General features: G+C 32.3%; 1 protein-coding gene across 6 annotated transcripts in view; it reads right to left on the minus strand.

The window, feature by feature from the left end:
- Positions 1-22,868, minus strand: part of BAZ1A (bromodomain adjacent to zinc finger domain 1A) — a 198,075-nt gene that overhangs the window by 28,254 nt on the left and 146,953 nt on the right. For all 6 annotated transcript variants that reach the window (XM_031952855.1, XM_031952854.1, XM_031952853.1 and 3 more), the window contains 10 exons: positions 20,241-20,343; positions 16,406-16,572; positions 15,387-15,482; positions 12,037-12,175; positions 10,993-11,139; positions 5,766-5,861; positions 5,407-5,631; positions 2,835-3,000; positions 2,148-2,261; positions 1,109-1,230 (listed from right to left, as the gene is read on the minus strand). In XM_031952855.1, coding sequence (XP_031808715.1) covers positions 1,109-1,230; positions 2,148-2,261; positions 2,835-3,000; positions 5,407-5,631; positions 5,766-5,861; positions 10,993-11,139; positions 12,037-12,175; positions 15,387-15,482; positions 16,406-16,572; positions 20,241-20,343 — 1,375 coding nt within the window. The remainder of the gene's footprint in view (positions 1-1,108; positions 1,231-2,147; positions 2,262-2,834; positions 3,001-5,406; positions 5,632-5,765; positions 5,862-10,992; positions 11,140-12,036; positions 12,176-15,386; positions 15,483-16,405; positions 16,573-20,240; positions 20,344-22,868) is intronic.

Here is a 22,868-nt window from a genome sequence, read left to right on the forward strand (position 1 = left end):
CAAATTTGCTAAGCATGCCATTTCTATCGTTGTCATTTAAAGAAACTTTAAGCAATACAAGGCCAAGTAGATATCTCAGAGATAGTCTACTATAGAACTTTTGTCCAAGATGATATCCAATCATTAATGACTACTCTGGGTCCAGTTATTCTGGATTCCAAAATCCAATTAACTATATACAAGTAATAATGCTATCATATAGTTTATCTCTTAATCCATTTTGTCTGTAAGAACAACATGAAATTTTTCTTTAAAATGTCCTAAAATCCACATAAACTTTCAATTATAATGTATGGTATACCTACTATATGTTAATAATATATAGTATATCTACTATATACTATACTTATATAGTATGTAATATATCTAACAGTATAGTTAATCTATCCAAAAACAAAAAAGAGGTTATTTTTGGCATTTCTTTTTTTCTTTTCATTTTTGGTGAGGCAATTGGAGTTAAGTACTTCAGGGTTACACAGCTAAGTATTAAGTGTCTGGGGCTGATTTTGAACTCAGGTCCTCCTGACTCCAAAGTAGGTATTCTCTCTATTGTAAACTCTAATTACAGTGATTTCTTGATGAAGTCACACTGGCTTATTTGTAATTGCCACTTGCAGAAATTGAAGTTTATTGGCCTACAGTTTATAGACGCTCCCTTTTCTTCTTAAGGAGAAAAATCTTTTATTTTAAGAATTAAAGTAGATTAATTAGCATTTTATTCATCATTGTTGAGAACTGGATAAACATTTGATAATTTTGTAATTAAGATGACAAGGATAAGGATTGGTTTTATGATTTCAATGGTACAGGCAACTAATTTTATAGGAAACGCTGGTGAAGAAACTTTCTATAGCAGTGGAGATTAGCAAACCTTCTCTATAATTTATAGATTGTTTTTATATTTTATTAGTATTTTTAGAAACTAATTTACAGAACTAAGGTGAACATTTTAAGTGATTTGACAGTATGTGTCAAAGGTAGGGTAGGAATGAACTCAGGGCTTTTGAGATTGGCTTTATTATAGGCATTATATGACATGGCTGTCTATTTTTAGTTTCATTTTTAAATTAACTGGGGAAAAAAAGAGAGCAAAAGAGAGAGTAATTACCTCTTCTTCTTTTATGTAGTAACAATTCTTCTTCATCTTCTGTGGCTGTATCCTGATCCTGTTCTTTTGGTTCAATTTCTTTGCTTTCAGTACTAGTATCAAGATCTTCTCGTTCTTCTTCCCTTAATAAGTAATTACACTATTCAATGATATAGTCAAGTATATCAACTGTCTATAGAACATTTTATTTCTATTTCTAGAAACTTTAAATTTCCCCAGCCATGTACCATGATTCTACCTTTAAAACAAAGCATTAAAAACCACCCAGAGTCTTACATGAATTGAGAGTGAAAACAAATATGCAAAAGCCAGAGATAGGTATGTGTGTGTATATGTGTGTAGAAAATTACAAAACAAACATGGCTGTAAATTAACAGTAACAATTATGTTTGGCCCTAAAAAGGAGGTGAGAAACAGTACTTCTTCCTTGACTTTAATTGCTGAAGTGTTAAGTTAAGAATATGGAATATTGTATAAAATGCTTTAATAATATGTTGTTTAATTAAACAGCTTTTGTTTCTTCTGTAAGAATAACATTTATACAGTATTAAAAGGTTTATTTGTCTTTTTTCTCCTTTTGTTAGACTAGCAAAGATTTCTTAAAACCTTTATATAGTAAGTTTGTTCTATAATTTTATTTGATTTCTCAGAACAAACCCTGAAATGCTTTATTATTCTCATTTTCCTCATCTATAAAATGAGGATTAAAAAATAGCAGTTAAATAACTTACCCAGGGTCCCATAATATCTGAGACAATATTGATACAAGTTTTTCTTGACTCCAAAATATGGATTAAATAAATTTTTTCCAATAATAATGTATAAGAGCTACAAGCATAAATTTACAAATTTTTAAAACACAGCTTTTCATTTGATTTCAACTTCTTAAAACTTAAATTTAATCTCTGACAAGTTATTACAGGTTCGGGTAGTAAAAGTGCTTTTCAGTAGAAATTCTAAGGCATTTTACAGCATTTAATTTCCATAAAATTGAGGATTTTTTATATATTACTGAGTTAGCCAATAACTAAAGTCATACCCAGTAGATACGTCTGCAGTAGGATTTCTTTGTTCTTCTTCCTTAAGTTTTTCTTCTTTTTCTTTTATCTTTTGTTCTTGCTCTTTAAGTTTCTCTTCCCTCCTTTTACGAATCCTAATCATAAAGATAATAAGATGCTTCAGTTTATTTGATATGTGTATGAGTAGCACAAGCACTATCTGAATCTTTTTCTTATTACAAGGGTCATGGAAGATACTTGATATTATTTTTAGCACTAGATTGTCAATTACAGCTCCAAAGATCAAGAAAACAAAATTTTAAAAAATATTTCTATCATTTCCCTTTAAGAAATGAATGGTAATATAGCCAGTAGATTTAAATTTACATAATATTTAAGCTTTATACATCTTATGTGGTCATCATAATTAATTTTGAGATAAACAGTATATTAATCCCACCTTAACAGACAGGGGGACTAAGACTCAAAAGAGTTTTAGTTTTAAGTTATTTGGCCAAAGCCACAGAAGTACTATACCTTAAAAAAATCAAATAAATGCAAGTCTTTTAATGCAAAATCCAGGTTTTCCCTCCCTATATTTACATGTGTAAAGTAGGGACACAAAGGACAGGGGGCAAAGAAAAGCATTTGTCACAAATGAGCCAATACTTTTCTATTTGAATCATAAGTTATATCATACATCTCTAGTAACTTTATTTGATTCAGACCTGGCCGCTGCTTCTTCCCTCTCTTTTCGATGTTGCTCTGCCTTGAGCTCCCGGAACTCCTGTTTGGCCTGTCTTAATATATCTACATAGTCTTCAATAAAATCCCTAGTGGAGACGAGGGTTAGTAGTTTCCCACAGAGAGCATGAAGTATCTTCATCTTTTCCCCTATTAAAAATCATGAATATGATTTCTAAATTATAAATCATAGGAACACAAAAACTTTCCTAGTTTCTGTGATATAATGCAAAAATGTCTAATAAAGGGAAGTTTTCTTAAACATGTCAAATAAGTAGTTTTTATGGTTAATGCAAAAGAAGTCACCATTTAAGTATTCATTTTTAGGCTATTTCATCAAAAGACCTCAGATTAAATTGAAACAAGGTGTTTCCTTGGCAGCAACAATGTAAAAAATAGTCATAGATTAAATTTTAAATCTATGCATTCACTAACATCATAAATAGCTAATAACTTCGGGGATTAAAGAGCATGTCGAGGGAAGACCACCATGATTTCACTAAACAGATGGGAAATTCTGGTGAGAAAACTTTGCTACTTGATGTAGCAAAGACTTGGCAATCCCTGAGCCAAGCTGTGCACTCCTAGTATTATAGTTTCCTGAGAAACTGAGAGTAGCACTTAACTGAGAAGTTAAAATGACTTGCCCAGAATCAGTCAGCATATTTCAAAAAAGGCACTTGAACCCAGATCGTACTGGGTGATGATTTACAGACGATTACAAGGCCCCTTGAACAAATACAGAAAAATTAGGAAAGGGAGTAGGTTCAGGAGGAAAGTTAATGAGCTCTGTCTTGAGCTACCAACTTTTGAAATGGGTTCATGATCTAGACATAAAGAATAATATTATAAACAATACTATATGATGATCAATTCTGATGGACTTGGCTATCTTCCAGCAATGAGATGAACCAAATCATTTCCAATGGAGCAGTAATGAACTGAACCAGCTACACCCAGCGAAAGAACTCTGGGAGATGACTAAGAACCATTACATTGAATGGGATCCCAATCCCTATATTTTTGCCTGCCTGCATTTTGGATTTTCTTCACAAGCTAGTTGTACAATATTTCAGAGTCTGATTCTTTTTGTACAGCAAAATAACGGTTTAGTCATCTATACTTATTGTGTATCTAATTTATACTTTAACGTATTTAACATCTACTAGTCATCCTGCCATCTAGGGGAGGGGGCGGGGGGAAGGAGGGGAAAAATTGGAACAAAAAGTTTGGCAATTGTCAATGCTGTAAGATTACCCATACATATGACTTGTAAATAAAAAGCTATTAAAAAAAAAGAATATTATAAACAAATTAGAAGAACATAGGATAGTTTACCTTTCAGATCTGTGGAGGAAGGAATATGTAAACAAAGAGAAACTGGAGATAATTACTGATCACAAAATAGATAATTTTGATTATATTAAGTTAAAAAGTTTTTGTACAAACAAAAACAATGCAGACAAGATGAGAAGGGAAGCAATAAAAATAAAATTTTTACATTCAAACATGAACTGATGTTAAGTGAAATGAGCAGAACCAAGAGACCATTATTTACGGCAACAGCAAGATTATGCAATGATCAATTCTGATGGAAGTAGCTCTCTTCAACAATGAGATGATTCAGTTCCAATTGTTCAGTGATGTTCCAGTGATGAAGAGAGTCATCTACATCCAGAGAGAGGACTGTGGGAACTAAGTGTGGACGACAACTTAGCATTCTCACTCTTTCTGTTGTTTGCTTGCACTTTATTTTGCTTCTCTTTTACTGATTTGATTTGAGTTTGTTGTGCAGCAAAATAATTGTATAAATATGTATGCATATACTGGATTTAACATATATTTCTACCATGTTTAACATATATTGGATTACTTGCCATCTAAGGGAAGGCATGGGGGAAGAGGGGAAAAATTGGAACACAAAGTTTTTCAAGAGCTAATGTTGAAGAATTGTCCACACATATGTTTGAAAAATAAAGTAAAATAAAAATAAAGAGAAGAAGGACTAGGACAAAGTCTTAGAGTATACTCACAAACAGGAAAAAGGACATGAAAGATGAGCCTACAAAGGAAACTGAGGAGCTGTCCAGAAAGATAGGCACAACATCAAACACAATTTTATTTGTACTTTTTTTTTTAATATAACACTTCTATATAGTATTATAGCACTTTAATTGTTTGTTTATATATCATATTCCCTACTACATACAATCACTCTGTAAGTAGTAATAGCTTTTTTAAATAAATGTTTGTTAAAGAGAAGTCAGACAATTTAATACAATTCAAATTTAGAATAAAACAAAAGGAGGGATAAAAATAAAATTATAAGTTATAATAATAAAAAGTAATGATAATAGTATTTATTTTTCTATTATGTATACATAAGGAACTATTCAATTTCTTAATTATCATCTAAATACAGTTGGAATGCTTTTAAATGCTTAGCCTTTTCAAGAAATAGAAGCAGAATGGTTAAGAATGGAGTCAGGTGCATATTGTTCTAAAAGTGGGCTATACATAATCTTTGTCTTTATCTTTTTTTTTTTTTTTTTTTACCTGGCAACAAATCATATACTGAAGTGCTTGAAAGTTTTTTCAGTAGACTGGGATTACTTAAACGAAGTTCCATACAGGCATCATCTGTAGCATCAAATCCTCCTCGTTTCTGATAACGATACTTTGCATTTGCTGATGTTACATCAGCACCTGATGCCAAGATATGAAGTCTGAGGATTTCAGAAAGAGTGCAGCTATCAAGATCCAAGCTTTTCAAACTACAGCCTATAGTTGTTAAAAAAAAATAAAAATAAAATGCAGTTATTTAGAATATAAACAATTATATGTATTTAGTAATGTAAAATGTGCCTTTTTTATGAAAATAAAAATAAAATAAAAAAAATTAAACCCACACATACCCTGGTGTAACTGTGGCCATGCAGCTGCCAAAGTTGCAACTGCAGACAGTGCAGATTTTGTGGGGTCTGCATCTTCATCCAAAGCCTCTGTTAAATCTTTAAGGAAATAAATACTTTATTCTAGTACAAATCAAAGCTTGCATATTGGGTAGGAAAGCAGCCCTTTTAAAAAGATTCAAGAGACAACTTAGCATTCATAAGCCTCAACAGAATCCACACTAAGTACAACATGTAGTTATCACTACTCATTCTACCTACAGGCCATCTAAAAACTATATTATCCTAAAATCATGCAATACTCACTCAATTGCTAGGATCTTCACAATAGACACACATACACATTGACATAAAAGTTGTAATGTACTTTGACAGTCATTTAAGTGAAATAATCCTTCACAAATGCTGTATATCTTCACTTTGTCCTTTGGAAAGGTTATTTCAAAAATTAAAATCAAGCAATTCAGATAACCCTTCTTTTACAGAAATTTCAAAGTTAATTCATGCCAAAATTTAATGCTAATTTTTGGAAACCAAATGTAAGTTGTTACTAAGAAGGTCTAAAAACTCTTCATGTATCAGTTACCAATACAGTCATTTCTAGGAAATTTTCATTAGTCTCAAACAATGATTCCCTCAGCACTTTGTGAATAGTTCTCCAAAGGGTTGACAGAAATATGGTCAGCCTTTTCACACTATCCAATCACAAAATATTTGCCCATTAAGTTCCAAATATAATGTTTCAAAGACTATATTCACACAATTCTATAGGTTAGAAATAATAATCAAAATGCACAGTGGTCTAATGCTCAGGGAAATTCACTAAATTTTCCACTTAATTAAAAAAAATTCTTTCAAAGTCTCAAAAATCTTGCATTCCAAAGATAAAAAAAGGAAAATCTCCTTGGAATTTGTCATAAAACCAAATAATGGTAAGAAACAGAATTTTCGTGTTTCAATTATAAAAACAAAAACAAACATACATATAAACAAACAAGAAAACCCAAACACTTATTGGTGCATTATTAGTGGAATGGAAAGATAACGAGACTGAAGTCAAAAAGCCTAGGGCTTTAATCCTGGCTCTGCCAGTGGCTAGTTGTGGTGACTTTGGGAAATTCACATAAGTTCCTTGAGCTCAAGGTTTCCTCATCTATAAAATAAAAAATAGGTTTGAATTAAATGGTATTTGAGATACATTCCAGGATGACAGTGTTTCTGTTCCTAACTTTTACAAGCTATCTAGATTCACTATACTAGTGATGACAACAGAATAATCATCAAATGCTTCAAGGAATATATTATAAGCACAAACAAGAATATATATGATGTGGGAAAAGTAAAAAAAAAAAAAAAAAAAAAAACCACATATGTTATAAATATATTCTTTCTCCCTCTCCCTTCCTCTTTAACTCCCTCTCTTGTTGCTCTCTCTCTCTTCTCTCTCTCTCTCTCTCTCTCTCTCTCTCTCTCTTGTTCTCTATCCTTAATCTAAAACTGGGTTTCAAACAGAAATGATTCTTTCACTTCAGGGAAATGTGACCTAACACTTCCTTTATTTTTCCCACATAAATTCATCTAGCCAATATACTTTTGAATTGTATTGTAAAAAAAGACAAAATTTCCAATAGCTCTAAATACTCAGATATGGAACTTATTTATAAATTTTTATTAAGTGGTTCTCTTCCTTGCCAACTTTTACCACATTTTAACTTTATTCAAATTGCTTTCTGTAGTGAAAATACATACCTTATAATATCCTATTGCAACAAGGGAAATAAAAGATCTTAAGAGAAATGAACTGGAGGTACAACTTGGAAATTACATTATTACATTAAAATAAATCAACAGTATTCCATTTGTCTGACTGGAGGTTTCTGGGATCAGTGAATAACATTGTTGGCTCAATAAGAAATAAAGGCATTCCAGGTTACATTTTCACTAAAAACATACATACACATACATATAAATGTATATAGATATAGATAGATATCAAATCTAAGTGTTGAGAATTAAGTTTTATTAGCATGATTATTGTACTGCAACTGAAGTACTCATAATCTAAAAGTAAGAACCTCAGTATATAGTATGTGAATATGTATATGCATAATTACACACACATATACACACAAATCACACACACACTCCCTTATCAAAAAAATTATTTTAGAGATAAGATGGGAAAGAGAAAGAATTTTAACAAAAACTACTTCTATGAGAAATTTTGGCTTAAGGGAAATGATTATCCATAGAGAAAAACTATACAAATTTTTCCCTTCTTACTGTATGCAAGTGTAGATATTTAGGTATGTATATCCCCTTAAGAGGAAGGAGCTATTTGATTCTTACCTTTGTATCCCAATTTAAGGGTAGACATCTGAAGTGTTTGTGGATTTTTTCACAAATTCTTTTTATCACTGAGATTACAAATTTCCTAATATATAGATTTAATTCTCTAATCAATTTTTTCTTGGTAACTCTCACTACAACTTAATTGACATTACTATAGCTTACAATAAAATTTAGTGGGTTTTTTGGCAAATACTTGCCACAATTGTTTTTATAACATCAGTTTCATCCACAATATTATTCCTCAAAATTTCTCATCACAGAAAGTTTTTTTCCCCTTTTTTTGATTTGGTATTTCCCATTACATATAAAACATTTTTTAAAATTTGTTTTTCAAAACTCTAAGATCCAGATTTTCTCCTTTACTCCCTTCTCCCCACCTCCCTCTCACAATGAGAAAGCACATGTGAAGCTAGGTAGAACATTTCCATAAAAGTCATGCTGTGAAATAAAAGCTAGATTCACCCTCCAAAAAGAACCCTCAAGAAAAATAAAGTTAAAAAAAAAAAAAGCATGCTTCAATCTGTATGAAGACATAATTAATTCTTTCTCTGGGTATGAATAGCATTTTTCATACTAAATCCTTCAGCATAGTCTCGGATTATTGGATTGCAAAGTTATTCTCACCTGATTAATTCCATTAACACTGCTGTTACTTCGAACGTAGTATATTCGTAGTATATTTTATTTTGCATGAACTCATGGAAGTCTTTTCAGGCTTTTCTGAGAGCATACTGCTCATCTTTTCTTATAGAAAAATAGTATTCCATTATAAACACATACCACAGTTTACTCAGTCATTCCCTAAATGATAGGCATAGCACCAATTTCCAATTCTTTGCCCTGAGAAAAGAGCTGCTATAAATGTGTGTGTGTGTGTGTGTGTGTGTGTGTGTGTGTGTGTGTGTATTCTTTTCTTTTTATTTTTTAATCATTTTTGGGATATAGACCTAATCCCAATAGTGGTATTGTTAGATTAAAAGATAAGCACGATTTTATAGCCCTTTGGATCCTAAATTGTCCTTGAATTCTACCCACAATGCATTAATGTCTCATTTTTTCCACATCCTCTCTAACATTTGTCATTCTCCTTTTCTAGACCATCAGCCAATCTAATAGCTATAAGGTGGTACCCAAGAATTGTTTTAATTTGCATTTTTCCAATCAACAGTGTTTTTATATGACCATAAATAACTTGATTAGTTCATCTGTAAACTGTTCATAACTTTTCATCATTTATCAATAGGGGAATGGCTCATTTTTTTAAATGACTGAGTTCCCTGTATATTTGAAAAATTAGGCCTCCCTTAGAAAAACTTGCTTCAAATTCTTTTCACAATGACCATGCAAACTATTTTCCCATTTATTTATTCTCTCCTTTCACCCTGTTCCTCTCAAGTATTTTGCTTCTGACCACTCTCCACCCCAATATGTCCTTCCTTCTATCACTCTAACATCTATACAGAGTTTTGATTATATTTTTCCTTTTACTCTTTTCCATCTTATCTTTAAAAAGAATATTAGTAAGTAGTTAATCCCATATGCATACTTAGCCAATAAAGCACTGTGCATACCTAATTATACCATATAAAATAATTACACAATGCATATGTTAACATCCCATTTAATTAAGGCTTGGGGCATTTCTTAATTAAGTACCTGAAGAAGCAGTGACTAGGATTTAAATCACAGATTGCAAGATATTTGACTTTGGTAATAGCCAGGGCAGTACATCTGCCAACTTTGACTCAACGTCTATTTATTATGTAAGTATGGGAGACTCCTTAGAGATATATAAAGTTTCAAATTCTATCAAACTGAATAGTTCTTGAATCCTTCAAATTGAAAATTCATTAAGTTGTTTAGTCACAATTGTAATTCCTGATGTAGAGATGACAGAGTGGCCATTTTTTATTTTTTGACACAGATTTCATCTTGAGCACTGCTCATAAAAAATACGCATCATGATCAACACCATTCACAGGCAATTATTTTTCTATATATTTCTCTATAAATCTTATTTATTGAGAAAATGCGGAGAATGAAAGGGAAGAGTGGAAAATATTCTCAGGGCAGCTAGATGGCACAGTTTTAGAAAGCATTGGCCCTGGAGTCAGGAAGATCTGAGTTCAAATCCAGCCTCAGATATTTAACAATAACTAGCTAATGTAACCCTGGGCAAGTTCCTTCACACCAACTGCCTCGCAGGGAAAAAAAGCATTCTCATACTTTTAAAATGCAACCGTAAAAGTGAATAAATATTAAGGTAATAATTATGAAGTTGGAATTGACAGGATAAAACTTTTAATGTGAAATCCCTACCACCAGTTAAGAATTAAGTTATAAAAAACATTTGAAGAGAACACTATTCAACTCTGGAGTCTTAATAATCTAACAAACAATATCTAAAAGCTGCCCTAAGTAATAACTATCATTATGCTCTGCTACAGAACATAAAATTTAATTAAAAATCAAAGTATTGTAATAAATTAACTGATCAAGTTCTTGGGGAAAAAATAGATTCCATTTAGAGGGATCTTTAAATTAAAAATAATGAGTAAATAAAAGAATTATAATCTTCTTAGCTCTTAGAAGAAATATCTCATAGTGCTGAAGGAACAAGAGAGAAAAAAACTGAGAACAATAATCTTCAAGTTCTTCAAAACTATGCTGCAGTAAAAAAAAAACAAACAATTATTTATATGCAACAAATGATAATATATCTTTGAAATACACATGAACATCTAACAAGTTATGCCATACCACCAACTGAATCTATTTAACTTCTAGAATAAAGAAGCAATTTTTATAAGGCTTTGTGAAACATATTCTAAAGTTCAAAACAAATTAATATTAATTCATACAGGAATTGAACTCTGACCTTTGGTATCAGCATCAGTTATTTGTTCTTTGGCGACTTCTTCTTCTTCTTCAGCTATTGCTTGAAAGATGGCAGTGAGGAAGAAAAAAAGCAATTCACATAGTGGGCCTTCACTATCATTTCCCACAAGAGCTTCCTCTAAAACCTCTGAAAATAAAATATTTTAAATGAATGTAAAATTATTTCCATGTAAATAGGAAACAGAGTAGCATTTAAAAAATAAAATATATTCTTTTAATCAAGGTATTTATATTTATATAGAATTAAAATGATGTATGAAGTTTACAAATACAGCACAAGTACTGCAGGTCCTGTTCATCAAGAACCATTCTAGCTAAACTAAAAGGGGCTCAAATCATCACCAGAATCATCACCTGGTGGTTGGTTTTTTGACTACAACAAATATAGGGTACAAAAGCACAAAGAGGTTAAGAAATGAGACAAATCATTGAAATAAAAACATGGATTAAAGTATTGAATATTAAAAACTACTTTCATTTTAATATGTAGCTAAAGTCATAGTGAATAAAGTACAAAACTATATACACACAAGATGAAACATTCAAATAGTGGTATATCATTATTAACATTCATGCCAATTCAAAGGTAAGGTGATCACTACAAGTATGATTATAATTTGCACAACAAACAACAAAAATGTCTTAAATTACTATACTGCCAATATTTCTGAATACCATTAATCTATTGGTTAGAGAACAGGAATAACTAAATTCTAATTACATACTATTACCACTGAGTGGTAAAAAAGCAATAGTTTTTAGTGTGACCTAAAACAAGCCCAAACTTTTAAGTCTAAAATTCCTGCATCTGTAATGGAAGATGACAACAATAACTACTACCCACCACCACCATTCCTATTATCTAGTACTTATGCTCATAACATAAAAAGATCAAGAAATCTTTAAATTAAGTTATCATTTTATAATGGAGCCACAGCGTGAAATTTCCATTCAGTATCTATGCCATGTAAACACTTAATATATCCCTTGTTATGATGAATTTCCTCTAAAGGTAAGAGCTTGCCTAGAGTTACTCCTTCAGGAAACTCATCTTGAAGATCAAAAAGCTCCCCAAATGCATGAAGAAATTCTAACACCATTAGAGCATCACCGAAGATCTCAGGAGGCAGCCTGGTTTTCACAGGAGTAGGTTCTGGGAGTTCCTACAAAATTAAAAATAAAAAAAATTTAGTAACTATCTGGGTGAGCAAGTACATAAAGATGAGTGTGGAATCATGAATATATATTTTTTAATTATATTAAATAGGCTTCCCTAATTTATTGAAAAAATAAGAATGATTACATCCTATGTAGCTATAATTCAAAAAGCAATGAGGATAGCACTTCCAATCACTTTGTTTTTGTCTGCTTGCATTTTTTATTTCCTTCACAGGTTAATTGTACATTATTTCAAAGTCTGATTCTTCTTCTGCAACAAAGTAACTGTATGGAAATGTATACATATATTGTATTTAACATACTTTAATATATTTAACATGTACCAATCTACCTGCCAACTGGGGCGGGGGGGAGAGGAAGGAGGGGGAAAATTGGAACAAAAGGTTTTGCAATTGTCAGTGCTGAAAAATTACCCATGCATATATCTTGTAAATAAAAAGCTATTTAAAAAAAAAAGCAATGAGGAGTCTGAGCTGATAATATTCTCACATAGTAGTTCAAAATAATTTAAAACCACAAGTGCTCTAGAGGTCCTTAAGTAAATTCAAGTATGACATAGAATTAAGAGAAAACATGGAAGAGATGTCAAGAAATTTTAAAACTGTAGAGAGACAGGGATCATAAAGTGTCTATGTCAAAAGAAGGGCTTGCTTGCAAGGGACCTACTCTCCCATTCTTTGATGATCTAAATCAAACACACTTAATTTCTCTCTTCTCTGTCAGCTGCTTCCTAAGCAATGGTGGTCACTATTCAAAGAGGTCAGATCCCATACTTCTGTATTTTCAGTTGCCTTATACCCCAGAGGTCCTACACATTTCCAGCTGTCCCTTTGCAAGAATTCAGAGGTGTACAAATATATGCTGGATACCCTCAAATACTTCTGAATATCTGAGAAATGTCATTACATAACTTGTACTTAATGTATCCCAAAATTAAGAGTTAACAGCAACAATAATAAAAAGTTGACATTAAGAGTAGCAATCTAAACCTTATCAAGTGTTTCAGCTATAATCTATCCAAAGAACTACATATACAGAATTCTAACCTGCGGTTTGGAGTGAAGGTAACAAAGATTGTTGTTCTTCTGAAAGGAAGTATTTCAGCAACAACAGTAATAATAAATATTAAACACTTAATGCTATGGAAGGGGGTGGGAAGAGAGAAGGTGGGGGAAGGGGGAAAGAGGAAGAGAAGGAAAGAAAAAGAAGGGGGAAAGAGGAAATAATATGTACACATAGTATAGGGATAGTGACTGGACCTATGATATAAAGAAATCTTTGATGAAGAATCTTTTTTCTCTGTAGAGGGTCACAGTCAGTGGGGAAACTGGGCGACGTATAAGACCCTTCAGCCTAGAGGGAACCTGCTAACAATGTCTGGTTCAGCTCCCCATCTCCCCTAAGGGCTCTTGGCCTTCCTAAGAAGTCAGGTGGCAGTGACAACCTGTGTTATGATTGAAGCAATGATATCAGGTGGAAGAGTGATACCAGGCAGCAAACTACATAAAATAGCAAGTTGTTTATGTGGCCCCATGTGCGCAGTGTTGTTTTTGTTATGAAAGCCCTTGAAATAAACAGACTCCATTTTTCCATCATCCTCAGGAGTCCTGCCTCATCACTTCTCCTCTAGGAAGGTATATTTTAATCACCCTGGCGTGGGGGCTCGAGAAAGCAGGACACAATATGTATCAATACCAGTTAGCAAGCACCTTCTCTGCAATTTGCAGTTCTTAAGAGAACTGACTATAGCACTAGAATTGACTTGCCCACAGACATATGCCTGTATGTGTCGAGAAAGAATCTGCAACCAGATTTTCCTGGCTCTTCTCTTTCCTGGCTACCATATTAAGCAATTATGGTAGAAGAAACCTGGAAGAGTAAATTAAAAGGTTTTATATATAAATGTTTGAGTTATATTTTGAAGAGCAAAATGAAATGAGGCAAAAATGACAACATTGCTAGATGGGGGAAAATCTTTATAAATACAAAAAGATAAAAGATTTTCATACTATGTATGAAGAAGACAGAAAAAAATCAGTTCAGCTGAACTATAAAGTACAGGAAGGAGCATGTGAGCCATATTGTGTGATTTTTTTTAAAAAGCAAAGTTTAGGAGCAGCTAGTTGGTGTGGTGGATAAAGCACAAGCCCTGAAGTCAGGAGGTTCTGAGTTCAAATTTGGCCTTAGCCACTTAACACTTCCTTTCCTGGCTGTGTGACCCTGAGCAAGTTACTTAACCCCAATTGCCTCAGGGGAAAAAAAAGCAAAGTTTAGTTTAGTTTCTTGTCTCATCACTTATTAATTTTACTATAAGAAATGCATCTAGAAAATAATAGCAAAATGATATATATTGATCAAGAAGAAGCATTACATAATGTCTAAAAAACCATCAAGACTTGGGTTGGAGTTCTTTCTCTGACACAAAGAAGGTGTTCAATCATAGGCAAGCAAGTCATTTAACTTCTTAGTAAACCAGACATCTACCTAAGATTAAGTTAAAGATGAGTTCCCTCTATACAATAAATTGATGAATGTATGAGCATGTTAGGAATTCACCACACAAACAAAAACAAAACCTCACAAACTCAAGTTCAGATTCCTATAAACTCCCCCAAAATAATAATAATAATAAAACACACAACAGTAAAGATAGATGTCTTAATACATTAATTTTAAAATTCTGAAATAGCAATCATCAGAGGGACCCAAATCACTTAACTGAGTGTGTTAAGATATTGACAAAAAACATCACTGCAATCAGACTGGAAATACTTAAAATTTAGGAAGAAATCTTAGGTGTAGATAATATGCAGGTCAGAAATATGACTTACAGAAATAGCCCGAAAGTTGAGAGATGTTAAAATGGGCCTAAACCCCAGTTTCTTAAATTGTGGTTCATGACCCCATATGGGATCTTATAACCAAATGTAGGGACTGTGAAATTATGATCCACTATCAGTAAATATTTGATATGTATATATACCTATTTTATATACCTATATGCACATGTAAAATTTCTCAGGAGAAAAGAGAAAATGAGTAAAAAAAGTTTAGAAGCCCTGGCCTAGACAATCTTCGATCTGACCTTCCTTTGGCACCCTAAAAGATGAGGCAAGACAACAGAACAAATACTACTTTGGAGATAATCACTTTAGAACACACGAGTATCATGGAATATTTGAATTTTTTTTATACCTTAAGATCATCACATTCCATATCTTCTCTAGGTTTACTCCATTGTTTTAAATATTCAATATACTTTCGTTTTTCTTCACGCAACTTCTCTCTTTCCTATGTTCAAAAAACAAAATCAAGACAAATTATTGCATATTTTCTGAAGAAGGTTAGATGAATCTAAATTATCCATAATAATGAACCAGAAAACAACCCTGAGGTTCCACTACATACCCAGATTGGTAAAGTTGACAAAAGGGGAAAATGACAAATGTTGGAGGGGCTGCAGACAAGAGGCATAGACATTGTAATATGATCTAGCCATTCTGGAAAACTATGCCGCAGAAATCAGCAAACTATGCAAGCCCTTTAACCCTGTGATACTACAACTAAAGCTATAACCACAAAGAAATAAAAAAGGAAAAATAATGACCTTCTACCTCAATTGACTTGTCTTGCTTGGTGTGAAGGTGATTGTAGCCCAAGCAGCCTAGATGTCAAGGAGTGAGGAAGGGTTAAATGAAACTGAGTATACTGAGTCTGCCCCAGAGCTATACAGATAGCAAGATAAAAAAATGTTAGAATTTTAAACTTAAAAGAGGTGCATTTGTAGTCACTAGTTTTGAAAAACTCACCACTCCTCTGGGGAAAGATGGAGGAGTATTGGAAAACAGTCCAGTTGGAAAAGTGCTTTTTATGCCAAATAAAGATTAAAAAGTTTGTTCAGCACTATAGGGTAAGGAGATAAAAAATTTGTTCAGCATTATGGGGTAAGGGAAGGAATTACATAAAAAGAGAACTTAACAAAGTCAATATTTAAATGAAGTTTTGCTGCTAATTAATTTTAATTTAAGTTTGTGTTTCTTTGATTATTAAAAAATGTCCTTTATATATTCCACATATAATCAACTAAGTAAGTGTACTATGTTTCAGGTACTGTGCACTACACTTTTTAAAAAAAATTCCCTGGGTACACAAATCTGTGCTACTGAAACTAAAAGAAATATTTCATTTCTAGAAGGTGGCAAATATAAACATACCTTTTCTTTTTCTAGTTTAAGTCTCTCTTTCTCTTCTTTCTTCTTCAATCTTTCTTCTTCAACAATTTTCTTTAATTCTTCCTTCTTTTTTTCTTTATATTCCTTTTCTTTTTTCTTGGCCTCTATGATATTGGCCTTTTCTTTTTTTAATTTTGTCTTTTCAAAAGCTATGAAAAAGGGAGTAAAATGTAAAGCTTTATTTTCTGGCAAACTAATATTTTATGTACATAACAGTGCCCTAATTCCCTATTTTAGCATTAATTTGACTACAATTTTATTTCAATCTATCTTTCTAGCCTTTTCATCTTATGTTTATATTCCTGACACCAGGTTTAGAATGTACTATACTTGTGACATTTAGAAGCCTTTGTTTCCTCAAAGTTCAGGTGCTGTATCCTACATGAGATTTTTCGAATTACTTTTACTTTGAACTTATTTACTTGCAAATATGCTAAACTTCCTCTACACCCTCCAATTTGTTACTGTATCCCTATCAACTGTACACTGTACTGTACACACTGTACATATATCAAGTTCTTTAAAAATATTTGGTGAATTGAATTCTTATTCTCCAAACTCCACAAATATATCTTATATTTTCTGTACATTTCCTCCCAATAAACGTACCCTCTGTCCAAAATGCTAATAAATATTTTAAAAATCCTATCTTTGCTCAAATGGTACCATTTCCCACAATTCTTTAATGTTTTTTACAACCAAAAATTATTTTTCCTACCTCTGAACTCTCATGTACCTTGTATCTTATTTGTGCACTTATCTCAATCTATTTTACATTGCACTTGTTTGTGCATATGACAAGTTCATTGATGCCAGAGAATGAGTTTTTCTCATTATGGCATTATTCCCAATATAGGATCTTGAATAAAGCAGCCATTCAATAAATTATTGTTTAATGAATGCTACATTAAATCATATGAGAATCCCTAACAAGAAATAATCAAAGGTAAAACTGAAAATTTGCTCAGCCTAGAAATGTAAAGTGGGGCAACATAATAGAAAAAGTGATGAACTAGGGAGTTAGAAGAGACTTGGGCCACTTATATACTTGCTAGCTATGTTGTTAAAAGTAAATCACAATCTTTATGACAATTTCCTCAACTGCAAAATAAAAAATGTTACATACTGAAGCTGTTGTAGGGATCAAATTTTTCTAAAATAAATGTCACAAATATACACAGATCTAGTTCTATATCATAAAGTAATAGACATTTTAGGGGTAGCTAGGTGGCTCAGTGCATAGAGCACCAGTCCTTAAGTCAGGAAGACTTGAGTTCAAATTTGACCTTAGACACTTAATACTTCCTAGTTGTATGATCCTGGGCAAGTCACTTAATCCCAATTGCTTAGGCAAAGCAAAAAAACAAACAAAAAAGCAATAAGACATTTTAAACTGAAGATTCTGAGATCATGTGCAAAAAAGAACTTTATCTTTCCCTTTCAATCCACACCCCTCTTTCAAATTTCTTTATTTCTCTTGTGAGTACCACCCACATTTTCAGGAACCTAGGTTCATAATTTTTCAGTCATTTTCATCAGTTGGCAAATCTTACCAATTTTTTCTCCACTACATTCTTCTTTCTATTCATATGACAATAAGACTACTGCAATGTTCTAAAACCCTATATCTGACAATGTCACTTCCCTGTCTTGATGGCAAATCAATTTGGCCTTAAGACAAATATGAACTCCTCAACTTGATATTTAACCTCACAATCAACCCCAGTCATTATTTATTCGTCATTATTTATTCCTTTCATACATTTAACAATCCAGTCATACTGGTCTCTGTGCTATTCTCAAATAGGACTCCCATCTTTCAACTCCATGTATTTGTATAGACTATCTGTGCCAAACCTTAAAGGTACTGTTTTTTTAAATCTTTGCCTCTTACAATTCTTATCTTCATTTAAAGTACTACCATTTTCTTCATGAGATCTTTCCAGATCCCCCAGCTGCTAATGCCTGCCCTCAAAAATTATGCATAATTTATAGAATCACCTATTCTGATGTTGGAAAGGACCTTAGCAGCCACCTAGTCCAACACATACTAAAAAAAAAATACCTTCCACATAATAATTGATATGTACTTCTTCAGCTTCTATTTGAAGACCTCCAATGAAGAGGAACACACTACCTCTCAAGGTAATCCATTGCACTTTGAGGCAGCTCTAATTGGTAAGAAGTGCCTGATGGCATTAAGCTGAAATTTAACACATCCAAATTCATGGCCTGGGAAATCAAAAAAACCAAACCTTAATGCCTTTTCTATGTAAACAGCACTTCATATACTTTTCCTTGTATTTTCTTGTTACGTATCTCAAATTCCTCAAATAATTGTTATATTACATGAATTCAAGGCCCTTCATTATCTTGGCTATCCTTTGGAGTATTATCCATGTAATTTTTAAATAGTGAAGTCCAGAAATAAACACAGGAAAGAATACAAAAACTATAAATAGAGTTTTTAATAATATGTCTATATTCTACTAGGCTTTAGTAGATGCAAGGCTAAAAACGAAACAATCTCTTTCCTTAAGAAGTTTTCACTCTACTATGGGGATACAACATAAAGGACAATATAACATAATTTGAGGAAAACATGTTTAGTAGATATAATAAACTGAACATGTGCAAAAAAGAACTCTACCTAAATTCTCCCCATCTCCCATATTCCCAAGTCTTCTTCAGGCTTACAACCTATGAGTCATTCTGGATTCCTCACTATCTGTCATCCCTTCCTCCCACCCTCCAATCACAAAGCCTTGTGATTTCAAGTTTGCAACATCTCTCAACCATGCCTCCTCCTCCTCTCTGACAATGCCCATACTGAGTGTACATCAGGAGTGGGAACCTTTTTCCTGCGAAGGGCCATTTGGATATTTATTCACAGGCCATACAAAATTTTCAACTTAAAGAACTCAAGCAGAGAGAGACTACTATTACCTGTGATTGCTAAGGAAGGACCTTACATGATCCATTAGATGTTCCCCATCCCTTGTATACATGCTCATCACACCTCATGCTGGGCAATACCTTGTTGGTAGGTCTAGCAACAAAATAATTTTTTTCCCAAATGTAAATCTGAACGTGTCAGCCCTCCTCTTTCCCACTCATACTTCAGTGGTTTCCTATGCTTTAGAGGAAAAGCTCTCTTTTCCATCTTCTCTCATTTCTATCTACTGGCTTCTTTTAAGTCCCAACTAAAATTCAATCTTCTATAGGAAATTTTTCCTTATCTTATCTCTCTTAATTCTAGTGCTTTCTCTCTTATTTCTTATTTGTCCTAGGTATAACATTTACCTTATTTATTAACTCGTCACCACCATTAGATTATGAGCTAAATTCAAGAACTATCTTTTGCTTCTTTTTGAATCCTTAGTACTTAGCTGACTTTGTATATTTCAAAGGTAGCTGGAGTTATTATAGACTTGTAAGCAAAGAATAACATCAAAAAATGGGAAGGAGATAGTTTTGAAATGTGTTGTGATACTGTTATGAAGAAAAGATAGTTTCATTTTTTTTTTCCTTTGTGTAGCATCTAGCAAATGAGATAGATAACATATATCTACACACACACATATATATAAAACACTTTGTAAACATTAGGGCACTATATAAATTTCTGTTGTTATAAAGACATGACTCCCAAAGCTGAATAAATTTAACAACCTTAAAGTAATGGTCATAGAGGAGAAAAAATACTCACCTCAAGAAGTGCAAAATTACAAATCTATGGAAATTTTTAAAGAATAACATAAAAAATTAACTTTTTTCTAGATTAAAATCATTTAGCAAGTAAAAGTTAAAAATTTACCTAGAGATTTCATTTCTTCTTTTTGTTTGAGAAGTTTCTCTCTTTCCTTTATAGCTTTACTCCCATTTCCTTGAATAGTTTGCTTACCAGCAACTCCATCCTCCTAAAAAATAAATAACAAACTAGAAAAGAATTGCAAGCAAAATAAGTGCTCATTACTTGAGAAAGAGCTAGACAAACTGGCATATTAATGTAATGGAGTATCTTGCACCATGAGAAATGATGACTGTATAACTAAGAAACACAGGAATGACATTAAAAAACACCTACAAAATAAAGCAGAACCAGAAAAGTGGCAATAACAATGTAAATTGGAAGGAAAAAAAACTGAATACTGGATAAATGTATCTTTGCCCCCTCAACAGAGAGACTGTGAGTAGGCTGCATGGGATACATAACTGGTATGGAATATATAACTGCTATCAAATATAATTAATGTATTAGATGATTCTGCTGAACTAATTTTTAAAAACATCTCTTATAAGGAAAAGCTTACTATGTAAGGAAAAAAGGAAAGATGTACTTAGAAATGAATATGACATAAAAAACAAAAATAATAACAATAATCCAACTAAAGCTAGGGGATAGAAAAATTTAATCTGAAAACTTGAGCTTTATCATGAGCTTCTTTAAAAGAAAAAAGAAAGCCTCCTTTTATGGCAATAATAATTAATAAATCTAGCTATAAAATGAAATAGTGATTCATCTTATAGAAAAATACTCAAAAATGCCTATATCTATAATTCTTTTATAAGTTGGAACTTACAATATGAAAATATAAGAAAAGCAGAGAAAAACTACACTAGAATTCTATCACTTCATATTAACTATTCATCTCTATCTTGACTTCACATACACAAATATACATATACACACACACACACACACACACAACACAATACAACATATGTATAACATGGAAAGGTAGTTTTCAACTATAATAGCTTGACCATTCTCAAATTCTACAGACCATATTTTTAGGAAGCCCACTGACAATGTTGTATGTAAAAGTTAAAAGAGAATATCCAAGATGACGAAGGATGTTAAAATCACATTCTCCGAGGATAGATTAAAGAACTGGACCTGTATATGTAGCCTAAATAAGTTAGTATTCAAACAAATGTCATGTGAAAAAAAATCTGCTTGGTCTTAACAGAAAAATGAGGAAATATATAACTATAAAAGTTACACAAAAGTGGAAAAGACTACTCAGAAAATAGAGGGTTCTTCATCACTTGAAATCTTAAAATTGGACTAACTATCTATATGGTACCATTGAAGAGAGGGTTCTTATTCAGATACAGGTTGGAAATCAAATGATGTCACTCTATCTCTTGAGGTTTTGTGATTTCATGACCATTTACTGCACTCCACTTTTCAAGTATCTGGGAATCTCTCTTCTGATATGTCCAAGAGACAAATGAGGAAAATTTTTACCAAGAGCACAAAAAATTTGAATACCATTCAAAATTCAGTTAGCATGTTTCATCTAGTACATCCTGTTCTTTTTCAAGAGAAAGAATACAAAATAAATTTTGTTCAATATATCTCATCATAAAAGTTCAATGATAACACTGAAAAAAGGTAAATTAGTAGAGGGATTGGAAGTAAAAAGATGAATTAAGGGTCTTATCTTCAGTTTTCCAGATATTTCAATCTATCTTGCTTTGTAGATTACTTCCATTTTAGTAAGTAATACATAGCACAGAATCTGAAAAATTCTACACAAGATTGCTAAGCACATTCCTAACTGCTCTTGACATAGGAGAAACTCTTCACCTGTTTATACTTAATTTGTGAACCTTAATAGTAAGGTGTAATCATATAATTATTAGCAGAAATGGTGCAAAACATAAATAATAGTAAAGATCAAAGAGAGAAAGGGAAAAATTAGTAGATGGAGAGTTAGAAAACAGAAATATCAATAATTCAGTTTACATAGCTTTCTATTCCTTTCTCTTCCACTTTCATTACATTTTGCTCCTGGCAACAGCATTTATATATAAACTGTCCTTAATCTCTGCACTATATTAGTAGCCTTCTTGAATTAAAGGGAAAAAGCAAGTCATCCATGTTGTTTAAGATTTTGGGTAAGTACAGAAAAGGAAGAACAAGAGAAAAACAAAGAAATCTTCCCCTTTCATCCCTTCTAAGAATTCCTGTTATTCTAAAGATTTTTTGAATATTATCCTTTATTTTATATATGTAACGACTCCTTCATTTTTACATATATAACAGTTAGGTGCAGGACCTGGATTAAATAAGATCTCAGTTCAAATCAGGCCTTAGACACATATAGCTGTGTAAACCAAGGCAAGACACTCAAGTCTCTCAGAATCTCACCTGTTTCCTCCTCTATAAAATGCAGATAATAATGGCATCTGTCTCCTAGGGGTTGTTATTAACTATTCAAATGAAATATTTGTAACGTGCTTTTACAAATGCTTTAATGTGCTACAAAAATGATGCTTATTTTATTATTAGTGTAATTATTTGAGAAAAAATTGAGGTTAAGTGATTTGCCTAAGAACTCATTCTTGTATTACAATTACAATTATTCAAAGAATTCAGGTCTCAGGCCATCCTCAGCAACGAGATCAACCAAATCATTTCCAATGGAGAAGTAAT

Source organism: Sarcophilus harrisii, chromosome 2 (genome assembly GCF_902635505.1).
Source record: "Sarcophilus harrisii chromosome 2, mSarHar1.11, whole genome shotgun sequence".
NCBI lineage: Eukaryota > Metazoa > Chordata > Mammalia > Dasyuromorphia > Dasyuridae > Sarcophilus > Sarcophilus harrisii.